This window comes from Trichechus manatus, unplaced genomic scaffold (assembly GCF_000243295.1).
Source record: "Trichechus manatus latirostris isolate Lorelei unplaced genomic scaffold, TriManLat1.0 scaffold00024, whole genome shotgun sequence".
Lineage (NCBI taxonomy): Eukaryota > Metazoa > Chordata > Mammalia > Sirenia > Trichechidae > Trichechus > Trichechus manatus.
Genome location: NW_004443960.1, coordinates 2,013,521 through 2,033,005, shown reverse-complemented (window position 1 = coordinate 2,033,005; position 19,485 = coordinate 2,013,521). Strand labels below are relative to the sequence as shown.

Sequence of the window (19,485 nt, the reverse complement as noted above, 5' to 3'; positions counted from 1 at the left end):
TACTGCATGAGCATGATCCCGCTTCTGTGCCACGTCCAGAACAGGTTAATACTGCATGATCCCGCCTCTGTGCCACGTCCAGAACAGGCAAATACTGCATGATCCCGTTTCTATGACACGTCCAGAGCAGGCAGATCCACAGGGACAGGAAGTAGATTAGCGGTTATCAGGGGCTGGGGCTTCACCGGGGTGCTAATAGGGTCAAGGTTTCTCTTTGGGGAGATGAAAATGTTCTAAAACTGATGGTGGCGATGCTTGCACAGCTCTGCGAACAAACTGAAAACCACTGAAGTGCACTACAAAAAAATCTAGAATTTAAAAAAAACTTTTGTCTCTAATTTATCTGGTTTAAATAAAACCTCATTTAGGGGAAGAAAAAAACCCAAACCAGCCCGATGACAAATTTCAGTACTGGTGTCACCCAAGTGAAGGGGAACCGAGACGGGGGTGAGGGGGTAAGTCGACCAGCACAGCTGCTGGAAAGGGGAAAGGGGGTGGGGGGGGCGGCGACAGCTATGCAGGAGATGGACTTGCCCCCCGCCTCCGCCCAGCTCGGCCTCACACAGCAGCAGGCCCCTGCCTCCAGGCCTGGCCCTCGCCCCCTCTGCCTGGAACCTGCTGTCTATGTCTCTACATGCTGGCTTCAAGTTTGTGCCCAGATGTCACTCTCAGGGAGCCCTGCCCGCGCCCCCATCTCCCACCCCTTCCTGCTCTGTCTCCCCGGCACCATCACCTTCTGACAGACCACACTGTCCGCCTTGCCCTGGTCCCCTTCACCTAACTGTCTGGCAGGCTCTCAGCCGCTCACTGCTTTGTCTGAAGCACCTGGCCCTGGTGGGGCTCTGAGCGTGTGCAGTGCACCAACAAGCACTGGAGGGCAACGGGCTGGGGGGCAGCTGGGGCAGGTGGCGGGGGTGGAACCCAGGCGGGCTGAGCTCAGCTCAGGGCCGGCTGGGGGGAAGGGCAGGGTGTGGAACCTGGGTGGGGACAGACCAACACAGATGGGATTTGATGGTGAGGAACCCCTCTCCTGCCAGCTTCTATTCACTCAGTGAGATGGAGGTTCTATCTACCCCTATCAGCTAGATCTGAGGCTGGCACACTTTTTCTGAAAAGGGCCAGAGTCAAGATTTCCAGCTTTGCAAGTCATTTGGTTTCTGTTGCGACAACTTGACTGTCCTGTTGCAGCGCAAAACCGGCCACAGACAATGGGGAAATGAATGACTGTGGCTGTGTGCTAATAAAACTTTTTACAGAGACAAGGGGAGGGCCGGATTTGCCTGTGGGCCGTAGTCTGCCGACCCCTGAACTAGATGATTTGTCATACACTTAAGTGACCACGGTCAGGGACCGGTCTCCACGTTCCAGGATGCTTTGCTGACTAGGGAATCGGGTTTGGGTCGGGGGGGGGGGGTGTTGCTGCACACTCATTGACTGTTCAGAGACACGGTCCTGGGGATTTGTAATGGCAGCTCCCACTGCAGTGTATGCTGACTGACCGCCCTCAGGTGAGAAAGCAGATTCCGTCACCCGTACACAAGGGCCCGCCCACTCTGGCCTCCGGGTACAGACTCACCACTTTTTATGAAGGCTCAAGACGCAAGGCACCAGGTCTTCATAGGAGAAGCCAGTGAGATCCCAGAGCTGCGGGGTCCAGGCCTGTGCTGGGGAGGAGAGCGGGCCAGGAATGAAGGGGCTGTTCTAACAGCAGCCAACCCCTCACACTCTAGCAACTCTGCTGGTTCCTTTGTGACGTTTCTGGGAGCTGAGGACTACGACCACTTTACAACTGTTTTGAAAACACCCTCACTCAGATAATGAATGCATGCTCACTGCCAAAAATGTTGGAACCAACTTGAGCTAGAAGAACCAGCTGAATCGACTCTGACTCATGGCAACCCCGTGTGTGTCAGAGTAGAACTGTGCTCCACAGGATTTTCAATGGCTGATTTTCCAGTAGATTGCCCGGCCTTTCTTCCAGGGCGCCTCTGGATGGACTTGAACCCCAATCTTTGGGTTAGCGGCCGAGCCCATTAATCATTTGCACCATCCAGGGACTGCTATTGTTAGATGATGACAATTCAATTCTGGCTCATGGTGACCCCATGTGTGCAGAGTAGACTGTGTTCCATAGGGATTTCAAGCCTGTGACCTTCGGAAGCAGATTGCCAGGCCTTTCTTCCGAGGCACCTCTGGGTAGGTTTGAACCGCCAACCTCTCAGCTGGTAGTTAAGTGCTGATCCATTTGCCCCACTCCGGGACTCCCCTTAAGCTAGGACCTGCTCTAATCTCAGCCTCCAGAAAGAACTGCTGCTGGCTCATTCTGAGGAGCTTCCTTCCCCGCAAGAGATGGACACAGTCCTTTCTGTCTTTGCCCTCCGCCCCCTCGTGTCCTGGGTTCCTTACTCTGCCCGTGTGTCAGCCTGGCCAGGAGTAGGGCGGCGGCCGCCAGGCGGGCAGGGGCGTAGGCGGAGAGGCCAGTGTGCAGCAGGGCAAGCTCACACAGCAGGCTGCACAGGTGCTGGGTCCTGCGTGCCACGGGGACCAGCGCCATCAGGACATCTTTGTAGTCGACAATGGTGGGGATCTGCAGAGCAGGAGGCCGATGCTGGGCTTGTGGTGCTCACAGGGTTCCCCTGCCCGGCCACTCAAGCTCAGGGCGCCAGGGGGTGTGAGGCGTGTGCAGCCCCCATGCAGCCCCACGCCCAAAAGTGCAAAGCCACGCGAAGACTCCTGGCTCCGCAGTCCTGTGCCTCCAGCAGTCAAGGAGAAAGGCCCACTCACCCGGATCTTCCCCTCCAGGGTGGCCATGATCTCGCCCATGCTCCTCACCAGGTCTTCATACTTGTAGGTGTTGTCGGTGAGCCACACGGCCTCTCGGATCGTCAGGATCTCCTTGCTGATGAACCTGGAACATGGGCAAGGGTTCTCAGCGCCGAGCCCGACCTCCCATGTGGCAGGCATGGGGCTTGGGGCACCGCAGAGGCTTCCAGGACAGACGGAGGAACCTCTTCAGGCTTCCGTGACAATAGGAGGCTCACAATGTACCTGTCTGCCCGTAGCAGACCAGCGAACATGAAAACGGGAGACTGTAAGAAGGTGCCAGAAGGGAAAGAGGGATGAGACGAGAGAAGTAGATGAACAGTGCAGAATGGGGTGGGTGAACCAAACGCCCAAACATCTTCCCAGGAGCCCCTGTGAGTGCAGTGATCGCACGGTCCTCTTGGTAACCTCAGAACCGTAATCTGTATGATGCCCTCAGTAACCGACGTGCCCTGCCTGTGACAGCGTCTATCAAGGAAGCATAAATGACTGACGCCAGGAGCCGGACGGCAGAGGGTCTCAGCTCATCTAAGAGGGTGGGGTGCGTGCCCGGGGCTGACTACAGGGACTCTGACTGTCCCCAGAGGTGGTCACCCTGTTCTCTACTTTCCCTCAATGCCAATGCTCAGGAACACACTGGTCCAGCACCTGTCTGAAGGCTACCTTCCCTGGGAGGACAGCCTGGGGCCAGGCCCTCGGCTGTCTGGCCGCGGGGACCCTGCAGCTCCCAAGGAGGGAAGGCTGCGGGGCCGGGATTGGGATTCTAAAGCCAAAAAGGTGAGCCACGAGCGGGGTTCCGAGGGCCTGTGCCTAGGTGCCAGGTGGGCAGCAGGGCGGGTGTGGGTCAGAGTGCCCAGTAATGCGCAGCTGCCCTGGGAGAGTGTGCCTGCCATTGAGCATGGCCCGGCCAGTGAGTGCCACCTGTGGGGAGCTGGGGGAGACATGAGGCCCCCAACTCGAGGGTGAGGGGAACGCTGAAGACGCAGACTTGACAACTCTTTATGTCATCTGAGGACCCCCCCCATCTCCGTGTGTGCCCTCGGGGGCCAGGAGCAGCAAAATGATGCCTCTCCATGCCTGGGGGAGACCACCTCTCAAGTCTCAAGCCCTCATGCCAGGAGCAGCCCCCTGGACATAGGTGTCCCCGTGAAGCGGCCGTCCACACCCAGGGCTGAGTCTGCAACGCCCTCCACTGCCCAGGGCACTCGGCTTCGGCAGTCCTCAAGGTTGTGATCACTAAGGAACAAGCTGGTCACGCAGACCCAGCCGTGAGTGAGGACGGCCTGGTGGGCAGCTCAATCCATAACATCACGTAGGGCCCGGTTACTAAGCCCCACGCTTCGAGCAGGGAGGTAGTAGCTGCTCAACAGGCAAACGAAGGGCGCCCCTCACCGGGTGCAGATGACCATGCAGGCAATGCCCAGCAGCTGGAGCTGGTGCCGGGGCACCGGCCTGCGCCGTAGGTAACGGTCCACGCACTCCACGGTCAGGTGAAGGCACAGGCTTGTGAAGTCCTTCATGGTGGCGACCTCCACCAGCCAGTCGATCAAAATGTACCTGTGGCAAGAGGTCAGACGGCCTGGTAAAGATGGGCAAAGGGCCCCAACAGACGCTGCTCCAAACAAGACATACACACACGATAAAGAGCTCAACATCACTGGTCGTCAAGGAAACGCAAAGCAAGACCACGCGAGACACCCGCTCACACCCATAAGGATGGCTACGATCAGAAAACAGCGAGTGTGGGCAAGGATGTGGAGAAACTGGAACCCTCGTCCATTGCTGGTGGGAAGACAAAATGGTGCAGCTGCCGTGGAAAACCTTGTGGCATTTCCTCAAAAACCTAAACACAGACTCACCATATGACCCAGCAATTCCACCCAAGAGACTTGAAAGCCGAGACTCAGCAGACACACACTAATGCTCACTGCGGCCAAAGCGTGACAACAACCATATGTCCGTCAACAGGTGAACGGATAAAGAAAATCTGGTCTATCCACACCCAAACCAAAACCAAACCCATAGCCATCAAGTCGATTCCGACACATAGCGACCATTTAGGACAGAGCAGAACTGCTGCATAGGGTTTCCAAGGCTGTAAATCGTTACGGAAGCAGCTGGTGGGTTCAAACCTCCGACCTTTCGGTTGGCAACTGAGCGCTTAACTGCTGCACCACCAGGGCTCCTTTCTCTCCGTACAAGGGAGTGTTATTCAGGCATTAAGAGAAACGAAGTCCTGATACACGCTACAACGTGAAAACGTGCTGAGTGAAGTAAGTCCGCCACAAAAGGACGAACCCTGTACAATCTGATGAAATACCCGCAACAGGCGCATGAAAGGAGCCCTGGTGGCACAATGATTAAATGTTCCGCTGCCACCCGAAAGGTAGGTGGTTCGAACCCACTCAGCGGCTCTGTGGGAGAAAGACCAGACGATCTGCTTCCATAATGATTACAGCGAAGAAAACCCTATGGGGCAGTTCTACTCTGTCACGTGGGGTCGCTGTGAGTTGGAATCGACTCAGCGGTACCTCGCAACAATAGCAGGCAAACGTACATAGGAAGAAAGTAGGTTAGAGGCTACCACGGGCTGGCGAGGGGGCATGGGAAGGTATGGTCTCAAAGGTACAGAGTTTCCATTGGAGGGATGACAAGCTTTTAGAACTAGATGGTGGTCGTGGTGGTACACCAACACACTCAAACACGCACCCACGCACGCACGCACGCACGCACACAAATGGGGAGATGCTGGCAGGGCTGGTAAAGGGACATCAGGCGCCCTGTGATGGTCAGTCACCGAGGTTACACAGAAACAAAGGCCTCCTGCCCGCCAGAAGCCCCGGCCTGGATGCCTACCTCATTGTGTCATTGAGCCCCTTCTGCACAGAAAAGATCTGCTGCTTACTGATGGCGCGGGAAGCCTGGAAGAGCTGGCAGACGATCTCGCGGCAAGCCCTCTCCTCTAGGCTGAGCTGGCTCCCGTTTGCACAGGCTTTGGCCAAGGACAGCTGGGGGCAAGAACAGGCAAGTCAGGGTGAGGGAGCCACGTCGTGAGGCTTCCTGTCTCAGAACGCGGGGGTCCCTGGGTGGTGCAAACCCCGGGGGCGCAGCGTTTAAGCGCTTGGTTGCTAACTGAACCCGCCCAGCGGCTCCGAGGGAGGAACGCCCTGGCGATCTGCTCCTGTAAAGATGACAGCCAAGAAAACCCTTTGGGGCCGTTCTAGTCTATCACATGGGGTCACTAGGAGTCAGAACAGATTGAAAGGCACACAGCAGTAGGAGTATCTGTTTTACCACCTGCAAAAACTAGTGTCACTAAAAATATGTATTTTCAGAAGTAACTAGCTATCCACCCCAAGCACACGCAGAGAACATACACTGGCTCGCAGGAGCCGCCTCAAACATCTCGTTCCGCCTTGCTCCACTGGCTAGGAGTGCGGGCGAGCGTAGCTGTCTCCTCTTCGTGAGCCTCTCCTCAGGGCCTCTGGACAACTCACGGCAACCCCATGGGTGTCAGAGTAGAACCGTGCTCCACAGGGTTTTCAGGAAGTAGATCACCAGGCCTTTCTTCTGAGGCACGTCTGGGTGGACTCGAACCTCCAACCTTTTGGTTAGCAGCCAAGTGCCTGAAGCACGTGTACTACCCAGGGACTCCATCTAAGCCAGTGGTTGTTAGGTGCCCTCAAATCAGTCCTAGCTCACGGTGCCCCCATGTGTGCAGAGCAGGACTGCTCCACAGGGTTTTCAAGGCTGTGACCTTTCAGAAGCAGATAGCCAGGCGTTTCTTCCGAGGCACCTCTGGGTAGGTTTGGACCACCAACCCTTCGGCTAGTAGTTGAGCACTGAACCATCTACAGCACCCTGGGACCCCTCCTGGAGGCCTATCAGGGTCTTACTATTTTTACTGATTAGCTGCAGCTTCCAATAGAGCCACATGGCCATATTTCTTGTAAGTCTGTTGACTTTGGGCATAAACATAACAACTTCCGTAACTCGTCGGGCTGGCTACCTATCGCTTTGATGCTTTTGAGTTTAGAGGACTCTCCTCCAAGCCCTCGAGGGGGTGACCAGTCACAAGCTCCCACCTGCCTGGCAAAGGAGGGCTTCCTCTGGTTTGTCTAGACACAACGGCTTGTCTGCAGCCCCAGGGGAGCATGTAAGAGCTCCGTGTCCCCCTGAGAGGGACCAGGTTCACGGCCACAGACATCTCCTGCCTGGAGTTGCCTTCTGCTGACTGTGATTTTCTAGGACAGCCTCTTCCACTAGTTTCCTGCTCTGCGGACTACACTTCATTTTAAAGTATTTGAGCCACACTTTTCTGGCCCAAATTTATCTTTTACACTGCATCTTCCCTAGTTTTGTTTTTGCCATTTCAGCAAAATGCCTTCCCACAAATCATCATGGTGGTCTGGCCGTCTTTCTGGATCTGTTCCTTTTTTCCTACCGAGACCCCGAGGGGTGAGGGAGGTGGAGCTCCCCAGGTTAACAGACCCCGGGGGGTGAGGGAGGTGGAGCTCCCCAGGTTAACAGACCCCGGGGGGGTCTACCCTCTGGGAACAGGAAGCAACAATTGCATTCTACTGTTGAAAAATCAGTCGTGGATTAACTCCAAGAATTAAAAGTTTTGGGTATGTACCTATAAACGTACTTCAAAACGTCTGTTGTCAAGGGATTGCTTTATCTGCCTGGAAAAGTTTTAAAGAACACAGCCCAAAATGCTCAGTGTTTCTCTCTGGGTGATGGGTCTGCAGATGATCCCAATTTTCTCTTGCTCTCCTCCCTTCCCTCTCCCTCTCCTCCTTCCCTTCCTCCTTCTTTCTTTTAATTCCTTCTACCTTCTTGTTCATTACTTTTCTGATGTCTCAAAAACGAGTGACCAGTCAGAACAATAAAGCTATGTCTACTTTGGTGAAAGGAAGAAATCCTGAACAAACGCCCTTCATGGCGTGAAGCCCCACTAGCTCGTCCAATCACAGCCACCCCTCGACACAGCCATCCTGCGCCAGGAGCCTGCCCTACAGACACCTGCATGTGTGCCAAGTGACACGTAAACATTCCTTCTGGCAGAGATGAGAAGCAACCGAGTGTCCAGCCACAGGGGACCGAATAAACGCCATTCTGTCCGTGCAGCGGGAGGCGAGGACAGCGAGGACACGCATGCCGAGGGAGGAAGACCTCCCAGATCCAGGACTCGGTCAAAGGGAAAAGGCAGGTGCAGATCAGGGTGTAAAGGACGCTGCTGCTGTGGGGTGCCATCAAGTCGATTCCGACTCACTGCCACCCCGTGTAACAGAGCAGAACTGCCCAGAGGGTTTTCTCGGCTGTGATCTTTATGGGAGCAGGTCTCCAGGTCTTTCTCCTGAGGAGCCGCTGGTGGATTCAAACCACCAGCCTTTCAGTTAGCAGCCGAGCGCGTAACCACTGCACCACCAGGACTCGTTATAGAGGATGCTACCATTTGCACAGGAAGGGGGGAACCTAAGAACGGTAACTCATGTTGGATGGCATATCCACAACGAAACACTGCAAGGACCGACCAGAAATTCAGAGATGCTTTATATACATTTTACCACAATTGAAAAAAAATAAACTCACAGCCCCCGTGAAGGGGAGGAGGGGCACAGGTAGATGGGGCAGGTGTGGAAGCAGAACGTTCCACATGATAACTTTTAATACTGTTTTGATTCTCCAGCCACGTAAAGGAAGTAATTACTATTATGGAGTGAATTATGTGCCCCCAAAATATGTGTTGAAAATTCTACTATACCTGTGTTTATAGTCCCGTTTGGGAATCGCGTTTCCTCTGTATGCTAGCGAGGCAGTATTAGTGTAAGCTGTGCGTGAGATCAATCTTTTCGGAGATAGAAAAGAGCAGATGAAGCAAGCAGAGGAGGGAGAAGAGATGCCACAGGAGATCTCCCAAGAATCAAGAAACGGAAGCTGAAAAGAGACGAGGACCTTCCCCCAGACCCAACAGAGAGAAAGCCTTCCCCTAGAGCCAGCACCCTGAACCCAGACTTCTAGCCTCCTAAACTGTGAGAAGATAAATTTCTGTTTAAAGCCACCCGCTTGCGGCATTTCCGTTACAGCAGCACTAGATGACGGAGACACCGACTGAGAAGGAAAATTTAATTTAAAAAAATAAAGAGAAAGAGCATCCTGACAGGAAGCTGCGGCCCTGGAGAAAGGGGCTGCCCTCCTTCTGCCCCCACGGCACCCCACCCCCTTGGCGCCGGGCCTCACCTGTGCCTCCCAGCAGCCTTTGGCAGCGTAGTCCCTGAGTTTCCGGAAGCTCTGGAGGCACCTTCCAGGATCGGACATCTGTTGACAGAGAGTCTTCACACACCGTGCCTGGGGGTGGATCTCAGAGCTGGCAGTCATTCTTAATCGTTTTCACCACACAGCCCCAGAGGCCCCTGACTCACTGGATCCCAGGCCCTCGTCCCCCAGATGGAGGTGATCACTCCAGGGCCCGAGAGGTCTGGGAGCAGCGAGAGGTCCTGCCCCTGCTGACAGAACCTCGTCTGAGGCCCATTTAGAGACAGTGCCTGTGCCCGTGGGACCACTCACCTCTGTCCTCTGGTCACGCTCCCAGAGCAGGTACGCGCTGGGCAGGCAGCCCTGGCTGGCGGACTCCGCAAACAGGGCAAGGGCCTGCTGCTGCTTCTCTTCATCCTGGAAGGAGTCCAAGCACAGCACGTTCTTCCCTTGTCCTCCCATCCGTCTGTCTGCTAAGTCATTCCGCAACCCCCTTGGGCCGTGGCTGTGCCAGCCACCAGCTGCTAAGTTGTCCCCGCACTGCCCTATCTTTAGTGAGCGAGCAAATACAATCACAGCAAACGTGGCTGCTTTGATACACTGAGGGCAGGGGTGGCTCAGTGGTGGCACTTTCGCCTTCCATGCGGGAGACCTGGGTTCAATTCCCTGTCAACACACCTCACGTGCAGCCACCACCCGTCTGTCAGTGGAGGCTTGCACGTTGCTATGATGCTGAACAGGTTTCAGCAGAGCTTCCAGACCAAGATGGAGTAGAAAGAAATGCCTGGCAATCTATACTTCTAAAAATCAGCCCCAAGGATTTTCCCTATGAAAACCCTGTGGAGTGCAGCTCTGTTCTGATGCATAAGGGGTCACCACGAGTCAAAGTCAACTCAAGGCAGCTGGTTTTTGGCCTATGGCTTCGAGATTTTGTTCTAATTTCTTCTTGGCTCTCGAGAGAGTGGCACACAGGTGAGCTACGGCTGTGGCATACAGCCTCGTGCTCACCTGAGCCAGGGATGTGGCAGTGGCCCCAAGTCCACGTGCCACAAGCACCCCACTCACCTCGAAGAGGCTCAGCACCCTCCCGAGACAGTGCAGGATGGCTGCGCGATGACCCTAGAGAAAAGGAGGAAGACGGGTGCTGGGGACTGAACTGTGTCCCCCCAGATATGTGCTGTAAACCCTAAACCCCTGTACCTGCGGCTATAACCCCATTTGGGAACAGGACTTTGTTATGTTAATGATACCCTGTCAGTGTAGGGGATATCTTGAACCAGTCACTTCTGAGATACAGACAGCAGATCAGGCGCCACTGGTTAAGCACCAGGCTGCTAACCAAAAGACTGGTGGTTCAGACTCACCTAGCAGCTCTGCGGGAGAAAGCCTATCCATCTGTTTCCGTGAAGACTACAGCCAAGAAAACCTTATGGGGCAGTTCTCCTCTGTCCTACAGGGTTGCTATGAGTTGGAATTGACTTGACGGCACCCAACAATAGCAGGCACAGAGAGGGAAGGACAAACGGAGGGGAAAATACACGCCACGCAAATATCTCCAAGGAACCGAGGAACAAGCTGAAAGAGATAAGGACCTTCCCCAGAGTCGACAGAGAGAGCACCTTCCCAGAGTCGACAGAGAGCACCTTTCCCAGAGTCGACAGACAACCTTCCCCAGAGCTGACAGAGAGACAGCCTTCCCCAGAGTCGACAGACAACCTTCCCCAGAGCTGACAGAGTGACAGCCTTCCCCAGAGTCGACGGAGAGAACGCCTTCCCCAGAGTCGACGGAGAGAACGCCTTCCCCAGAGTCGACAGACAACCTTCCCCAGAGCCGACAGACAACCTTCCCCAGAGCTGACAGAGAGACAGCCTTCCCCAGAGTCGACAGACAACCCTCCCCAGAGTCGGCAGAGTGCCTTTCCCAGAGTCGACAGACAACCTTCCCCAGAGCTGACAGAGTGACAGCCTTCCCCAGAGTCGATAGACAACCTTCCCCAGAGCTGACAGAGAGACAGCCTTCTCCAGAGTCGACAGACAACCTTCCCCAGAGCTGACAGAGAGACAGCCTTCCCCAGAGTCGATAGACAACCTTCCCCAGAGCTGACAGAGAGACAGCCTTCCCCAGAGCCGATAGACAACCTTCCCCAGAGCTGACAGAGAGACAGCCTTCCCCAGAGTCGACAGACAACCCTCCCCAGAGCTGACAGAGAGACAGCCTCCCCCAGAGCCGATAAGACAACCTTCCCCAGAGCTGACAGAGAGACAGCCTTCCCCAGAGTCGACAGACAACCCTCCCCAGAGTCGACAGACAACCCTCCCCAGAGTCGGCAGAGTGCCTTCCCCAGAGTCGACAGACAACCTTCCCCAGAGCTGACAGAGTGACAGCCTTCCCCAGAGTCGATAGACAGCCTTCCCCAGAGCTGACAAAGAGACAGCCTTCCCCAGAGTCGATAGACAACCTTCCCCAGAGCTGACAGAGAGACAGCCTTCCCCAGAGTTGACAGACAACCTCCCCCAGAGCTGACAAGAGACAGCCTTCCCCAGAGTCGACAGAGAGAGCGCCTTCCCCAGAGTCGATGGAGAGACAGCCTTCCCCAGAGTCGACGGAGAGACAGCTTTCCCCAGAGTCGATGGAGAGGCAGCCTTCCCCAGAGTCGACGGAGAGAGCGCCTTCCCCAGAGTGGAGACAACCTTCCCCAGAGCTGACGGAGAGACAGCCTTCCCCAGAGTCGACAGACAGAGCACCCTCCCAGAGTCGATAAAGCGCCTTCCCCAGAGTTGACAGACAGCCTTCCCCAGAGATGACAGAGACAGCCTTCCCCAGAGTTGACAGACAACCTTCCCCAGAGCTGACAGAGAGACAGCCTTCCCCAGAGCTGACAGACAGCCTTCCCCAGAGTCGACAGAGAGAGTGTTCCCCAGAGTCGACAGACAACCTTCCCCAGAGCTGACAGAGAGACAGCCTTCCCCAGAGTTGACAACCTTCCCCAGAGCTGACAGAGAGACAGCCTTCCCCAGAGTCGACGGAGAGGCAGCCTTCCCCTAGAGCTGGAGCCCTGAATTTGGACTTCTAGCCTTCCAACTGTGAGAAAATAAATTTCTGTTCATTAAAGCCACCCACCTGTGGTATTTCTGTTATGGCAGCACTAGAAAACTAAGACTGGGAGGATAGGGAGTGCGGTTCTGTGCAGGAAGAATGCCCAATGGGGCACCCTGCCCAGTCTTGGCTTGCCCGTGGCCCCTGCTGGTGGCCCTGCTGCCCGCCCCACCCCCGAATGCAGAGTGCCCCACCCCCCAAGGCAGAGTGCCAGCCCTAACTCCAGCTCTGACCCCTTGACTGAGCCCTGGCCTGCGCATCCACCCAGAACTCTGCGACTGGCCCCTCGTCTGAGCCCCATCCCCTTGCTCTGCCGCCCCGTCGGCCTCCACTTCTTAGGCTCAACATTAACTTCCACAATGGAGCTGGTGCCCACCTCGCAGCCCCCCATGGGCTCACCCGCCCCAGATGGCAGCGCGACCCCTGGTGCCACACGTCGCTCACCCTCTGCAGCTGGCGCTCGGCGCGGAGGCTCCCGTGAACCACAGCCTTGCAGCAGCTCCCAGAGGCCGACCAGGGCGGGCGGATGAAAAGCCAGATGAAGGGTGTGCCGCCCACGTTCAGGCGCTCGGCCAGGCTGAAGAAGCGTGAGGCCTTCAGCCCGTTCACTTCCGCGCGGGCCTCGTCAGACACGGACACTGCAGAGATGGACAGAAGGTGCCCCCGGGGCACCGGATCTGGAATGTTCTCCAGAGTCATTTCTGAAAGTCTGAAAACCTCAGCCCACTGTAGCTCAAAGTCGCTGGGGTTTTAGGTGAGAATCTCCCTCCAGGGTGAGCGCTTATTCCTTTGTTACAGGCATATGATGGGCAGATCTTTTTATTTTAAATCATGGTAAATATATAACAAAACATTTGCCATTTCAATCATTTTTAAGTGTACAATTCAGTGACATTAATTATGTTCACTATCGTTTTGATCAAAGATTCTATAGAATAATCCTGATGGAAAGGGGGGTAAATAAGAAACAATATAGAATCCAGACTTTCTGGAGCCACTGAGGCTGGATGAACCCCTGAAACTATTACCTCGAGACAATCTTTAAACCTTAAACCAAAAATATCCCCTGAAGTCTTCTTTAAACCAAACAATAGCTTAGCTTAACTAGTAAAGAATGTCTATGTTGATCTACATGGCATCAGATTGATAACAGCAATCCGAAAGGTTAGATGGAACTTACGGGGCAGTGAGTTCATGTTGATGGGGTAGGAACCAGTCGGAAAAGGAGGTGAGCGGTTGCACAACTTGAAAAATGTAATCAGTGTCACTGAATTGATAGCATTTAGAAATTATTGGCATATGTTTTGCTGTATATATTTTCAACAGAAAAATTAGATTACCACCTTGTGCAACCACCACCATTATCCATTTTCAAATTTTTTCATCACCCTTAACAGAAACTCAGTGCCCCCCTAAGCACTGAGGCCCCCTCCCATGTCTCAACTACCTGCCCCTCCTAACCGAGAACGAACTTTGGCTTCTATGCATTTGCCTGCTCTAGAGAATTCATGTAAGTGTTGTTGTTTGCTGTCGAGTCATTTCTGACTCACAGTGACCCCATGTGACAGAGGAGAACTTCCCCATAGGGTTTCCTAGGCTGTACTCTTTACGGGAGCAGATCACCAGGTCTTTTCTCTTGCAGAGCCGCTGGTAGGTTCAATCCCCTGACCTTTCGCTTAGCAGCCGAGTGCTTAATCATTGTGCCCCCTGGGCTCCTTTCACATAAGTGGGGTCATACAATCTTTGTCCTTCACCTGCTTCCCACCTGGAGCTGTGGCTGCCTGTCTCTGACCTCCAGGACACAGGTGCCCCACAGACGGTAGCCGATTTCCCTGTGATGTGTCTGTTCAGAGCCTTTCTTTGCTCTTCAAAAAGGGAAGGGTTTGCTCAGTGAAATAAGCCAGACACACAGGAACAAATGTTGTATAATCCCACTTATATAAAATATCTAATAGGCAAATGCATAGAGACAAAAAGTAGATTAGAAGTTCCCGGGGCCTTGGGGGAGGTGGAGCGGGGGTTCCTGCTAATGGGCCTGAGTTTCTATCTGGGGGCAAGAAAAAAACCTGGACACAGGCAGTGCTGATGGTTATACAACACTGTGGATATACTTGTTGCTGGTGGATGCCATCAAATCGATTCTGACTCATAGAGACCCCATGTGACAGAGTAGAACTGCCCCATAGGGTGTCCATATATGCCACAATGAAAATGCCTGAGGTGGAGGAGGAATAACTAAATTGTGAGTAATAAGACAGTGGAACACCTAAAGGTAGTGAGCTAATGAGCCAGAGTGAAAGGTACCAAGACTTACACATCATTAAAAATATTATTTCAAAAAGCCAATTGTAAAATGACATGTGCAATATATAGTTTTTTCTTTTTTTTACTTAAATTGCAGTTTTATTGCATGCTTAATTTTTTTAAATAAATATAATAGGTCACACAAAGATTGTTTAAATTGGAAATTTGTTAAGGCTCAAAGCTACTATAATGGGAGAACAATGATAATTTCTACTTATATAGCTTTGAGGCGACATAATCACATGATATTTTTTGAAAAACGTACGAACGCAACACAAAGGCTCTCTCTCTCTCATTTCCTTTTTTATTTTAACTCCCCATTCTCCTCCTCCCCCAGCCCCTGGTAACCACTAATCTATTTTAGCAAAGACTGATTCTTATTCTACGGTGTCAATCCCCACATTGGGGAGGCCAGGCCCCCTCCCTGAGAGCACTTACGGCCTTCATTGTAGAGGTAGGCTATGCCCAGCTTCACAGCAGCTTCAAAATTTCCCTTTTCAGCAGCCCTAAGACATTAAGAACATAAACATCATCATATTTTACTCCACAGAGGGTTATGCACCACCATAACACTTGGAGCTGGAATACTTGTTTTCTGAGCAACATTTTTTTTTTCTAGAAAAGTCAAATATCAATTATTCATTATGTGCTGCAACATGGATGAACCCTGAAAACATTATGACGTGTAAGAAGCCAGACCCAAAAGGACCACAAATCGTATGATTCCATTTATACGAAGTGTCCAGCACAGGCAAATCCACAGACAGGAAATAGATTAGTGGTTGCCTAGGGCTTGGGGGAAAATGGAGAGTGACTGCTCATGGGTATGGGGTTTCTTTTTGGGGTGATGAAAATGCTCTGCAATCAGTAGTGATGATTGCACAACTCTGAATATACTAGACACCACTGAATTGTAAATTTAAGTGGGTGAACTGTATGGTATGTGAGTTGTCTTGCAATAAAAAAACATACACATCAATTTTCCAGAGGCAGCTGGAGCGCAGCCAAAGCGATGTGGACGCCCTGTACCACGGGCTCTGGCTGGGTTTCAGGCGGCTCAGGGGGAGGAGTGAACTCTCCATCGAAACCTCACCCGGCACACAAGCCTCGGCGAGAAGGCCCTCCAGAGCTGTGCTTTCTCAGGTTGATAAATGAGGAAGCTCAAGCCAACCCTGGGTCTAAGGGCGGCCTGCCTGGAATATTAGCACACTTGGACTGTTAGCCTAGTTAGGTCGGTGCATTGGGACGGGGGTGGGGCCCTGGCCACAGGTGCCCTCATGCCCCCTCTGGGTCCTGCTACGGCCAGGTAGGTCGGGACCAGCTAGTGAGTGAAACGGAACAGGACATAAATCACTGGGCTCTGACCAAAGGAGAAGCGCCCGGAGCGGCATCTCTGCACACAGTTGACTCATCACGTCTGAGTCACATGGGATGGGTCCCAGGCCCGGTGGGACCCCGTGGAAGTGCCATGGTGGCTAATAAAAGTGCCAGGCCTGTGTGGGCGGCGCGGGTTACAATAATGTGGCCGCTTCTGGAGTCGTGTGACTCGCGGCATGATGTCTACCGTCCTCAGCCGCGCCTTTGGGGGTCAGGCAATGTCATGGCCGAGTCAGGCCACAGAACACGCTCCCAAGCCAGAGGAGGACCCAGGGTGGAGAAGACTGAGCTGCTCTCGGGGCAGGTACCTTTCAAACAGCTCGAGGTTCTTTGGAGAAGGCCACAGCTCCTGGAAGCTGGCAGAGGCCCACACGCTGGCATGGTTGTCCACCAGGTACTTCAGGTGGGAGTGCACCTGCGGAGCAACGGAGGCCAGATGGTAGGTCATCAAGGACCACCTGTAAGACCCACCCCAAGAGGTTCTTGAAGCCAAGACACGAAAGTTGCCTCTTACAGAGTCCCCCAACTCCCTCCCAACCCCAAATAGTAAAAGACCCCAGGCTGTGTATAAAAATAAGTTGCTTTCAACTCAGAAGACAGCCCAGACGTGAGCTTCTCTGCAGCTCTAAAGTGGGGACAGAGGTCCTGCGGCGGGGGGACAACCACGTAGGGAGACAGGAGATGATGACACCTCTGGCAAAGCGTACACCTGCCAGGAGCCGACTCTAAAGCAGGCAAGCAGGGCTCCTCTACCTGGGGTCTTGCTCGAGTGAGTGCGGCATGGAGCCTGGAGGTCACGGGAGCTCGCGGAAGGACTGTCAGGGACAAAGGTGACAACAACCTTGGGTAGAATGTGGAGCCTCCTGCCCTGGGCAGAAGCAGGAAGGGCCCAGGGCAGGGTGTGAGGACAGGCCAGCATTTTAGTCTGTAAACTTCCCACTGCAGAAACACCGCTGGCAGTGGGCGCCGTCAAGTGTCACATGACCGCAACGAAGGTGGCTTTGGGAATCGAGGACATGGGTTTTTGTTGGAGCCTTCCCAAGAGCTCACTGTCTGACCTTGGCTAAGTCACTCAAGGAGCCCCGGTTGTGCAATGATTAAGCGCTCGGCTGCTAACTGAAAGGTTGGCAGTTCAAACCCATCCAGCGGCTCCGTGGGAGAAAAGACCTGGTGATCTGCTTCCATAAAGATTATAGCCAAGAAAAGTCTATGGGACAGTTCTACTCTGTCACGTGGGGTCGTCAGGAGTTGGAATTGACTTGACGGCACCTAATAACAACAAGTCATTCACAGTGAGTGACTCTGATGCTGTGGTTCCAATATCTACAAAACAATTACTAGGTTCAGTGCTGAATGTCACATGAGGTTTGTCCTCAAGTGTATACTTTTATTCTTTTTAATACAATTTTATTTCTTGAGGGATGCATATTCACCACCATCAAAGGGTGCTTTCTCAGTTGAACTAGGCACTGTGGTGAACTATCAGAGTGGACGCTTATAGTGCACATTTAAACTTTTAAACATTTAAACTTTCCTGCCTTTCAAGCAACTGTGACCCACACCAGCCTCGTGCCCTCTGCCCTCCTTTAGGGCCCACGTTTTCCTGTGACATTTAAGAACACGAGGCCTCAGTGCACGATGCCGGGGCCACTTACAGCTCGGACAGCAATGATGTCCCCAACAGGAAGCCACTTGAGGATGTGAAAGAGCACATCTTCGGGGAGACTCAGGATGGTTAGGTTTTGGGGTCTCTTTCTTATTCTTCGCTTTGGAGGATAACAGAAGCACTTGGCACACCTACAGTGGATCACTTAAGAAAAAAATAACCAGGATGGTATAAGCGATGTATCGGAAGGGAGCTGAGATGATGTGAAAAGTTTAATCTGAAGATGATTGAGAGGTTACTGTCCCCTGCCCCACAAGAGAAGAAACTGGCCATATTTCTATTTCCGAGTAAAGGAGTGCTGTTAAATGAATCAGAGAAGACATAATCATTTCTTCAAACAGTCAATGAATGTTTATGGCAAATGGCGGCTATCGCGTCACTTGGCTATGGGGAAACTTGTCATCCAGAACCCAGATGACAAGAGGGGAGGGGAAAACCAGCCAACACTGGTGACCATTTTCCTTGCACTTTACTCAGGGGAGCCCCTCGGACCCTCCTTACTGGGTTTATTTGCTTCTATTTTCACAAGACTAAAAAGCCTCGTGTCCAATCAGTATCTGTGGCCTTTAAGAGTCTGGTTTTTGAGACCAGAATCAGGAGTTTGGGTGTTGCAGAGAAAGGCCGGGACTCGGAAGCAGGCCAGGCAGGTCTGATCCACCACCTGGCTGCACTGCCCCCACTAAGCGGCTGACAGGGGCTATCCAGCCTAAGTCTCCGTGTCCTTGGCTGTAAGATGGGGAGACGACAGCTCCTCGGCAAGGTGTTGGGGGGACCCCAACACAAAACCGAGACCCACACGGGTGCCGTCATTAAAGGGGAGATAGGCCCTCCACCTGCCCACTGCCTGTCTGTGTTTCCTGGATGGCACAACTGCTTCTGTTCTAGCAACTCCTTCCTCATCGTAACCAGATGACCTTACTCGCATCATTTCATAGGAAGGTAGAAACCCTCAGACAGAACCTCAAGATCCTGCCACCCCCCCTACAAACTTACCTGCTTCCCCCTTTCCTTCCCACGTGACCTGGATGGAAGAGACTGCTCTGACCTCTCTATGGGGAATCCATCCAGCTGAGCTGGGTGGATACCCTCCTCTTCCCAGGATTTCTCTCTAGCAATTACCACCCACCCCCGCCCTTTCTCTTTGCTCTTCTACATTGTTGCCAAAGATGCCTTCCAAATTCAAAGCAGATCACCATGGTCTTGGGGACACTCTCTCCTCCCCCCCATGCAAATCCAACTTCTCCTAAAAGATGTGGCAGGTATGAAATAAGGCTGAGCCACAGGCACTGCGCAGCCCTTTGGACTCCCCTGCTATTTCTGTAGCATTCACTCATACCTTGGAAGTACTTAGAGCAGAGCCAAGGGGGTTTAAGAATGCTGTCCCTCTCTCTTCACCGGTGTCTTCCTACCAACAGTTAGGTGTGCGCAAAAGGCAAACGTCCACAGGGCGACTAAGTCCCACAGGCTATATGGATTCTACCAAAGGCTTTCCTCATTCTCTGTGAGGACCCTTGCCAATGCCTCTCAGTTGCCATCATAACGAGCAGTGAGGTCACAGCTCACGGCTACTGAGCCCCGACACGTGCCGGGCTCCGGGGGACGCTTTGACACGGAGGGGTACCACTGCGCTCCCCCGGCCGGAGGACCTGGCTGGAGTCTGGGATGGGTGGCCGGTGCCGGCGCCCCCTGCCCACGCCGAAGCCCGGGCGGACGTCAGCCGTTGCCCAGATCCGCAGGGGAAGGCCGGTGGGTAGAGAGCTGATCCCCGGCGCGCTCGCGCCGACCCCTCGTCCGCGCGGTCCGATGGTCCCCGCCAGGGGTGCCAAACGGGCATTTAAACCGCGGCCGGGCGGGGTGGGCTGGGCTCGGGCCTGGCGCGCCTGGCCGGCCTCCGTGGACACGACCCCTCCGGCCTGGGGCCCGCTCCCGCCGCCCCGCACTCACCGCCGCCGCTGCCCAT

General features: G+C 53.7%; 1 protein-coding gene and 1 non-coding gene across 2 annotated transcripts in view; both read right to left on the bottom strand.

Annotated features, from left to right (window-relative positions):
* CCNF (cyclin F) overlaps positions 1-19,485 on the bottom strand; it is a 24,436-nt gene extending 4,951 nt beyond the window's left edge. The window contains exons 1-13 of the mRNA XM_004373402.1: positions 19,470-19,485; positions 17,515-17,669; positions 16,168-16,274; positions 14,921-14,988; positions 12,623-12,816; positions 10,147-10,200; positions 9,394-9,498; positions 9,067-9,144; positions 5,680-5,831; positions 4,216-4,380; positions 2,785-2,908; positions 2,407-2,587; positions 1,577-1,664 (exon numbers count right to left, since the gene is read on the bottom strand). Of these exons, the coding sequence (XP_004373459.1) occupies positions 1,577-1,664; positions 2,407-2,587; positions 2,785-2,908; positions 4,216-4,380; positions 5,680-5,831; positions 9,067-9,144; positions 9,394-9,498; positions 10,147-10,200; positions 12,623-12,816; positions 14,921-14,988; positions 16,168-16,274; positions 17,515-17,669; positions 19,470-19,485 (1,487 nt within the window). The remainder of the gene's footprint in view (positions 1-1,576; positions 1,665-2,406; positions 2,588-2,784; positions 2,909-4,215; positions 4,381-5,679; positions 5,832-9,066; positions 9,145-9,393; positions 9,499-10,146; positions 10,201-12,622; positions 12,817-14,920; positions 14,989-16,167; positions 16,275-17,514; positions 17,670-19,469) is intronic.
* LOC111820016 (small nucleolar RNA SNORA14) lies at positions 18,774-18,905 on the bottom strand. The gene has a single exon (XR_002823579.1). It is a non-coding gene; the product is annotated as a small nucleolar RNA SNORA14 (small nucleolar RNA).